This window comes from Typha angustifolia, chromosome 15 (genome assembly GCF_048772165.1).
Source record: "Typha angustifolia cultivar Huaian chromosome 15, ASM4877216v1, whole genome shotgun sequence".
Taxonomy (NCBI): domain Eukaryota; kingdom Viridiplantae; phylum Streptophyta; class Magnoliopsida; order Poales; family Typhaceae; genus Typha; species Typha angustifolia.
The window spans coordinates 10,015,001-10,023,747 of NC_133253.1; the positions used below are offsets into that span (position 1 = coordinate 10,015,001).

At 40.5% G+C, this 8,747-nt stretch overlaps 1 protein-coding gene across 1 annotated transcript; it reads right to left on the reverse strand.

The window, feature by feature from the left end:
• Window positions 1-3,210: 3,210 nt before the first annotated feature.
• On the reverse strand, window positions 3,211-5,316 carry LOC140779000 (uncharacterized). Its single transcript, XM_073123935.1, has one exon. It carries the CDS (start codon window positions 5,194-5,196, stop codon window positions 3,487-3,489), a length of 1,710 nt encoding a protein of 569 aa, XP_072980036.1. The 5' UTR covers window positions 5,197-5,316; the 3' UTR covers window positions 3,211-3,486.
• Window positions 5,317-8,747: the final 3,431 nt, after the last annotated feature.

The following is an 8,747-nucleotide window of genomic DNA, read 5'->3' on the forward strand; positions in this document are numbered from 1 at the left end:
AGAAGAAGTGGTCGAGATCCCAAGAAAGAGGGAGGACTCGACAGACGAGGGAGATTAGAAGTTAGGAAAGACCTTACCAACAGTAGAGATAGTAGGTTGGTGAAGAAGGAGAAAGGAGATTAAGATAGAGAAGATAGAGAGAAGATAGGAGGCAAGAAACCAATAATCCAATACCATAGTAATTTTAGCTATCATCCACACCTTTATAGAGGCTAGCCAATAAACCAAAATAACAATTATTAACCCTAATTTTAGAGTATTCCTACCGATCACGTTCAAACGCACAAAAGACGTTCTCTGTCAATGTGAACGTGGTGTAGGCGTTCGAACACGCATTTTGCGTTCTCTATTTTTGCGAACCTAATGTAGGAGTTCAAACATGCCCCCAATCGCATTCAAACACAACCTATGAAAATTTTATTTTAATAAAAATAAATAAATAATGTAATAAGAAAAGACTCTAACTAAGTGTATCACATACAACACAACATCTAGTGGGGTAGCGTTGCTCAAGATGAGGTTTCCAAGCTCATTTGACACCCAATGTGCCTCTTTACCCTAGGCACTGCTGGCATGAGTGGTAGGGACTGACCCATCCCTAGTTCCTAGGTCCTTGTTAGTGAGGCATTCCCTAGAGACCAAGCAAGATAATGATGCGTTAGCTTGCACGAAGCCCACGAGCATGTGGGCTCGAGATCAATCACATGGGTCTAGCCCACAGGTCTCGCACGTGGACCCTCGAAAGTCTAAGGGAGGCAACTAGCATAGAGCGACCTCGGCATAACCAGTGATGCCACCACCACAGCCTAAGTTGGCCTTACCCCTGTCACCTTGATGGTCGTCACGAGACACCCGTAACTAAGGTCCATATAGCAGCTCATCGGCCTCTACCACCTCATTGGAATCCAAGTTAAAACTGGTATCGGTGGCTTTCATCCTGCTGGGGCTAGCAACCCTCATTATCTCCCCTGGTGCTTTACGCTTAGGTGAGTCAAGACAGTTTGAAACACCATGGGCTATCCTACCATAGGCAAAACAAAATTTCAATAGATCTTTGCACATACATTTAACATTAAGCTCTCTATGTCCCACCCCCATTGGAATGGCTTGCCTTAGAGGCTTGGACAAGTCAAGGTCTATACATATCCTGACATACCGATTGCGAGCTCTAGACATTGTGGTGTCATTGATTGTTAGCGGCTTGCCGAACTTAGCGGCAATATTGGTTACGATCTCGATCCTCCAATATTCCGCTGATAAATCCACAAATCTCACCCCTATTAGGGCCGATTTGATGACTTCCTATTCCACTTGAAAATCCAACTTCTAAGGAATTAGGTTTAGCACCTAATCCCTAATGGACCAAGGTCCTTCAGTTAGAACCCAATCATGTCGTCTTCCTATGCAAGCCAAAACAGGTAGAAACCCGATTGCACATCGAATGCAAGGAAAGGGGTTGAGACCGACCAAATTTTAACTCAAATGTTCCTTAAAATTCTAATGGGGACAGGCTTACCTAGGAACTTACCATAGAGCCCGTATTTCCATTCCTCTCTACTACTTTGCAGCACTTTCGGATCAACTTCTAAGCATTCTTCAGAATCCACCATGATTAGTTCAAGAATGGGGGGCTTAGTATCATTCAAGGTCTAGGTTTTTGTCGTAGATTTATAGGGCTGTTTCGCAACTTGAGCCCAGGTGCTAAGCGCCAAGGCATGCTAGGAGTTGATTAGCTGGTTGTCTTTGGTGGTGACATCCACCCACCTCATTGTTATTGCTCAACGCTCAGGGCTAGGATCAAGAGGTTGTGGCAGGGTCGAGGTAGGAGAAGCAAAAGCTTCCCTCATGACAAAGATGAAACGCACACACAAGGAGCAGTTGAAACCCTAGCAGAACAATTTTGACTTTGTCTGTTGTGACTCACTGGCTTGTTGCTTTTCAGCCATTTTTACTCCAGGAAAATTAGTTACATGAAATTTCGGACAGCAAAGCAAATAATAGGGCAAGAAAGACACAGAAACAAGGACATTAATTGTCCAAAATACACCCTAAGTAGGTAGTATCCTGTGATATTATGTATATTGCAGGTGTTGGATTAAAAATATATAAAAGATGAGGTTTACTACTCATTTAGTTAAACAAAACCCCTAATATGGGGGATTAGTTTTCTGATTCAATACGATAAGCCTGAGCACTCCCTTGCAAGGGTTGTCAACATTTGAAAGTAAATTACATTGTCAAGTCTGCTCCTGCACTTGAATTAGGCAAGCCTGAACAAGGTTCTGTCCAATCTTTTATTTTAGATACCACGAGGGTATCAGCAAAGCCGAACGCGGGCAAGCTCCGTCTTTCTCATGGAAAGCTTTGAATACGAGCAGCCAAGCTAGAAATCGAGGGGAAATATCTTAAGCTCGTGTTTGGCATACTATGCTACGCTCATTTGGAGCTCAACGAGTTAACTTAGCTTAAACACGGACTAGAATACTTAATAACCAGTAATAAACTTTCAACCATTAGACTTGGATATAAAGACTATATATAATCTGTGTTTGCAAATTTATATTTCAATTTTGGCTCGTATTTAGTTCATTTATTAAACAAGTGAGTCGACCTCTTAAACAAAATTTCAACCTAAACACAAGTTGTTCACGAACAACGAGTTAAATTAACTGCCCAAGTTAGCACCTAATAGTTGCCTAGTTCATCATTAACCGGTTGGAACCACTGGAACAGAGTGGAGGGGATAGCTACGAGGGGGTTCTCGTGATTCTACGTAATTTACTTCGAGCAAGCAGACACACACTTAACATCTTTAAGAAGGTTGGGATCAACGGGTTTTATATGTTGATAACCCTCCTGTTTTTCTGTTTCTCTGACTGATACATACCTAGAAAGTACAGTTGATCTGACAACAAATTATCGCAGAAAGAACATATACTACCAACTAATCCAGAAATTCTTATATATCTCTATTGTGCTCTCTGAAACTTTACCAGCATTTCATTAATTTCTAATCCAATGGAAACATTAACTATGTCGAAAATAGTAATCCAAATAAAATACCAATTACCAAGCAACTCACAGTTAAAGATTCAGCCCCTGTTGTCCTCTTAGATAGATGAAAAAATATACCTGAAAACTCTGTAAAGACCAGTATGTAAATTGATCATGATACATAAAAGAAACAAATGAACATAAGAGAAGCAGACGTGTCAAAAGAACCAAAGCTGAGAAGTTGAACCAGACATATGGTTGTCCATTTTGAGGTACAGTACAATACCATGATTACAATATAGGAGCTAAGAGCATGTAACACAAAATATGTCATGATTAATCTGGAAGTGACAAGCATTTAGAATAAGATGACTCGAAGAATCAGAAAAACAAATAAACTGCAAGACTAAGCTACAAGTTATCAGAAACAAATTAAGTAAAGAAATCCAAACTCTAAAAGGATGGAGAGATAACCATCATATGGATGCCGGTTCACACTGACATGCTCTGTAACTTCCGAAGGCGCTTGACGGCAGAGGAAGGACTCTTTGAACCCTTTCTGGTCTTCTTTGCAGAGCTAGCTTTCAGCTTAGACTTCTTTGCACCTGGAGGGGTTTCTTTGATGGGTCCAGGTAGAACCCCTTTCTTAAGTGCACTGCCTCTGGGAGTGGCAGATGGTGGCAACCTCAAACTTTGGGGAGGCATAGGACTATGTGGCTTCCAAACCAAATTACTCTTCATTGAAAACCTAACCTTCTTAACACTGTTATCCTTAGTCTTCCCAGAAGTGCTTCGGCCATCTACGTTATCCCCGTCAAGAATAGCCTGCCTATCTTCACTCTTTGCTCGTTTCCTCTTCTTAACTACAGCACCATTAACTGGGGTTGCTAGGACCGAATTCAAGATTCCATTTCCCATTCCAGCTTCTGCAGCAGCCTTCTCAAACTGCTTCTGAAGATTAGAGATCACAGTCTCATCGAATGTAATTGTGTCAGGGATTTCCAGCTCATCTCCATCACCGTTACCTTCTTCATCGTTGCTGCTTGGATCAACGCTTGGTGCAGCGGCACTATCATCAGCGACTAAATCCAGGGCCTTCTTCTTCTTCTTCTTCTTCTTCTTTTTATTTATCATAGAGTCTTTCTCACTGCCATCCAATATTTTCTTTGCTTTCTTCTTGGACTTCTTTTCACTGTCGTCCAATGCTTTCTTTGATTTCTTAGTCTTCTTGGGCAGTTTCTCATCTAATTTCTCACCATTCTCTGAGACCATCGTTTCAGGGCCATTCTCCAAACTCCCATTCTCCACATTCTCAATAGAAACCTGAACTCCAGACTTCTCCAAAACCTTCTCCAATTTCAAAAAACAATCATGCAAACCAAACAAGACCTTCCTGTTCCCTTGCACAGTATCTGGAGCAGATGCCATGTCAAAGAACTTCTTCGAGAAGTTCATCACCAATGCAATCTTCCCAAAATTCTCGACATCACTCCCCGGCTCCAACTGTTCTTCATCTTTCTCCATCCTCAGCAGCTCCTTGCCGTTCTCAAGCAATCGGTCGAAACAGTTCACCTTGATCTTGTTCACCAAAACCTTATCTGCCGATTTCTCCATAACATCAAAAAATGGTTTCAACAGCAAATCTAGGGTTTCAGGCATTACCGGGAGGAACTCCTTGAGCTCGTCCAGGAAGCTCTCGGCGATGTGGTAATTAACGCCCTGCGCGGGGAACTTATCGGCTGCAAGAAGCGATCTTTCCGAGAGGATAGAAACGAAGCGGATACATAAATCGGGATCCCAGGATCGGCTCTTGAGGAGGAGGAAGAGGTGGCGGAGGAAGCGGCGGTTGAGGAGGTAGAACTTGTCGAGGCGGAGGAAGTCGATGCCAGACCACTCACGGCGGATGGTGACGAGGAAGGAGTCGAAGAATCTAACCGCAAGGGAAGGGTCGCCGACGGCGCCGGAGGAGGATAGGATTCCTGCGAAGCGGCCAGCTAGGTCGGCTTGGGCAGGGAGCTTATCGCAGTGCCAGAAGCAGTAGAAGAGCCCCTTCCAGAGCTTGAGGAGGTCGGCGTCGGAGACGGAGGAGGAGGACGAGGAGGGAAGGAACGAGGAGAGGGAGCGAACGGCACGGTCTCGGGCGGACCGGTTGCACGAGGCGAGGCGCTTTGCGATAGAGGAGCAGGAGAGGGGCTCGGCCATAGATATGAGAAGGGAGGGATACTATGGAGGAGACGGAGGAGGCGGCGGAGAAGCGAAGAGGAAGGAGGAGAGGGTGATTCAAAACCCTAGTTTTTTTTTTTTTTATCGAAACCCTAGGGGAAAGAGAAAGAGGGGAAGGATCGGAGTAGCGGATTCAAAAGGTGAGGATACCGCTCTTGCTGCTGGTACGATATTCCCATTCTTTTCTTCAAATGCTTCTTGCACTTAAAAAATTCAAATGAGTTACGATGGGCCATTTGACATTTGAGAAAAAAAAAAGTTAGTTTTGGTAATAATAATTAAGTTAGAAGTTAAGTATGCTTATGCTTTATTTTAAACATATATTTTTTATAATACAATGCACATAATTTAATTTACACATGAGGTGCCTCGTGCCCTCACACTTCCCTTGTTCATGTAGGAAGTTAATTGGGGCACGAGGGAGTGTTTGTTAATGATAGGCAAGCATTGTTGTATGACTGTTTTTAGTATTGTTATATTAAATCATCAAAATAGACAGTAAAATTATACTAGTAAAGCTAGAGATATGCTTCATATTTAGAGGTAACAAACTTTTTAACTTCATCAAGGAAGTTGAATAAGAATTATATTTGGATTGTAAGAAGTTTATATGGTTATCTACCTTAATTGACTGTCGAGTAGTTAATTGAAGCTTATTAGCGAATCAAGTAAAGATTTTAACTGACGTGATGCAATGTTGGATGTATCCATATGAACCGCTGTCGGAGTTCATGATTTAGTTTGATTGAAATCATTAATGTGACTGCTAATTGAAACTAGCATTAGGTAACTTACATGAAATGAAGCCACTTCAGCATAGCCTACATACCACCTTCTTGGATAGATTAAAAGTGACCTACTTCAAATCATAAGTTTAAAACTAACCTATTTGGCTGCATATTCATTTACATTTGAATTACATTTACACTCTTTATTAACGCTTAATATCGAAGTGAAGCTCTGAAAAAAAAAATGGTGGGGGTGAGACGTAGATACCTCCTTTGCTTCTCACTATTGGCGTGATGGACAATGATTTGATCTGGTAGAGGAAAAAAAAAAAGAGCAAAATATACTAGCCTTAATCCCTGATCTCTTGTTCAATTCCTCTTACTCTCTCTTTTACCCATATTTGAATTCCTTTCAAGCTCTCGTCTCTTTTCTTATTTCCTTAATCTGTCTCTTTGATTAATAAAAGTCCAAATGGAAAAGCGAGTGCCAAAAAGAACAAGGGTAGATCTAACAAATATAATTGAAACCTGGTAGCTATAGTAGGTCAATCTCTATATGTTTGCAACGTTCATAAATTCTGAATGTTTTCATTACTAGAAGAATTAGTATAAAGAATTTAAGCACAAGCAACTGTTTTTTTTTTTGGATTAAAAAAGAGGACCACTAACTTAGCTATTTATTATGACTCATTCGAAAGTTCAAAATGGAGAATACAGTACTAGTCATGAGGAAGGGATAACTCACCCTTCTCAAGGTACGAAAAATTACTTAGTTTACCCCTATGAGCTGCCCAATTAGAAAAAACGATATCAAATCCCTTCACTGAGCCACGATATTTCGGATGCACCACGGCCTTTCATTAGGGCAGCTAATAACTCTAACAATGATTTTTGAGACAGATTCAAACATCACTTTGGCCACCTGTTTACTTACTACACATTCCAATGTATGAAGCATAGCCAAGGCCTCCACTTGAAGCAGAGAGTCATAGATCATATGTTTCGCACTAGAAAAAAGTTAAGAGAGCTAGAGTGATCCCTAACTAGCAATCCAACTCTCACCTTGTGCTTAGAAGGATCTAAAGCACCATCCACATTGATTTGAGAGTGTCAACTAAATGTCTTTCCCACTCAACAGTATCAGCTTCACCATCTCTTCAAGCTGCTCTCCTACTCTTCTATCAAAATATTCCTAGGCCATATATAGGATATGCTAGGTGGTAGCTTCAGTCTTGCATCTAATGTTTGAAAATTGAGTTGATTACAAGCCTTCCAAATCATCCAGATGTCAATAGCCACAATAACTTTAAATTTATCAATGTCACCCCATATCAGAGCCCAATCATAAATTAGGATCCAAATTAAAAGAGACACCTAAGGTTATCACCCCCTAAACTTTAGTAGCAAACCAACAATGATAGCTTTCCAGTTAAAGAGGGGAACTCTAGGAGTAACTTGGAGCTTGCATAACCTTCTCCATTCAGATCCATCAGAATCTAAGTCGAGCCTAGGCCTCAAAAACTTGTATATAGAGCCCACGGTGGCCTTCCTTTTAAGGCCCAACCACCAAATCCAACGGCCCACAGCCTGCCCAATTTTCATTTTTAGGATCTCAAAATCCAAAGGGCTATCAAAACCATCGATCAGTAAGAAAGAATCCCAACAATCATAACCATAAAGTCTTTAGCAGTCATGGAGGAGTTAATAAGATTAAAATTCACAAAAGTTGAAATTATAGCTACTAGAACTACAATGATCCAAGAGTCATTTAGGATATTGATTCCATCACCTTGGCCAACAAGGTGTCAAATGTCCATATTGAGATTATAAACCACAGAGCCTGCTAGGCCCACGAGAACCCGAGCTTGGCCTTAACGACCCAGGGGTCAAGGGCCCCATATTTATTTTCATTAAAGCCATTCAGAAAACTAAGGAGTTAGTTAAGAATTTAAAAACATTTTGAACAATCATTGTCATTTTAGTCGGTCTTAAATTTCTAATATTGGCACCCCTCAGGTTTAGATCTAGTTACAACTTTCCAATTAATGAGATGGATCCCCTTCTTATCCTTGCTCTTCTCCCAAAGAAATTTCCTAGCCATTTTGTAAATCTGATCAAGAGTAGAATTCGAAATCCAAGAGTGGGACAGCTAATAATTAGGGATAGCAGTGAGAGAGTTGAGTGAATCAAAGCCACGACTTACCCTTCTCTTTAAAGTTCAAACTCACCCTCTTCACCGCCAATCTATGCACCATCAAGGTTAGCAATAATCACTTAGAACTAAAGATTTTGACCAAAGGAGTCATGTTTCAAACTTTATATACCAATATAGGTTACTCATCAAACTTATTACCAAATAGGGTTTATTTTACTATATTCCTATAAAAACGATGAACTCACATTTTTACCTCTAGGGTAAAAAATGCTAACAAGATAAACATTTTTATGTAAAAATAAAATTTTAATTTAGGTTTTGCTGAAAGACTAACTTAAATGGATTCCTATAAATAAAATGTTGAAATCTTTCTTATTTTAGTGTCAGGTAAAAACATCAAACTAATCAATGATTGTGTAAAAAATGTAAAACACATATGAGTTCAATGTTTAGTTAGGACTACAAAACAGACCCCTTTTGGTTGTAAATTTAATGGGTAATCTATTTTGGTAAAAAAAATTTAGAACATGGCTAGTTTGGTCAATCACTCCTAAGAACCATGTCCTCAACTTTGATTTTGGTGTGACACATGGCGCGACCAAAGCCACCAACAAACAAAAAGGACATCCTAGTCACTCGTTTATCTC

Bases quoted from the DNA above. Each gene is read 5' to 3' on its own strand.
- LOC140779000 (XM_073123935.1), bottom strand. From the start codon at position 5,196: ATGGCCGAGCCCCTCTCCTGCTCCTCTATCGCAAAGCGCCTCGCCTCG.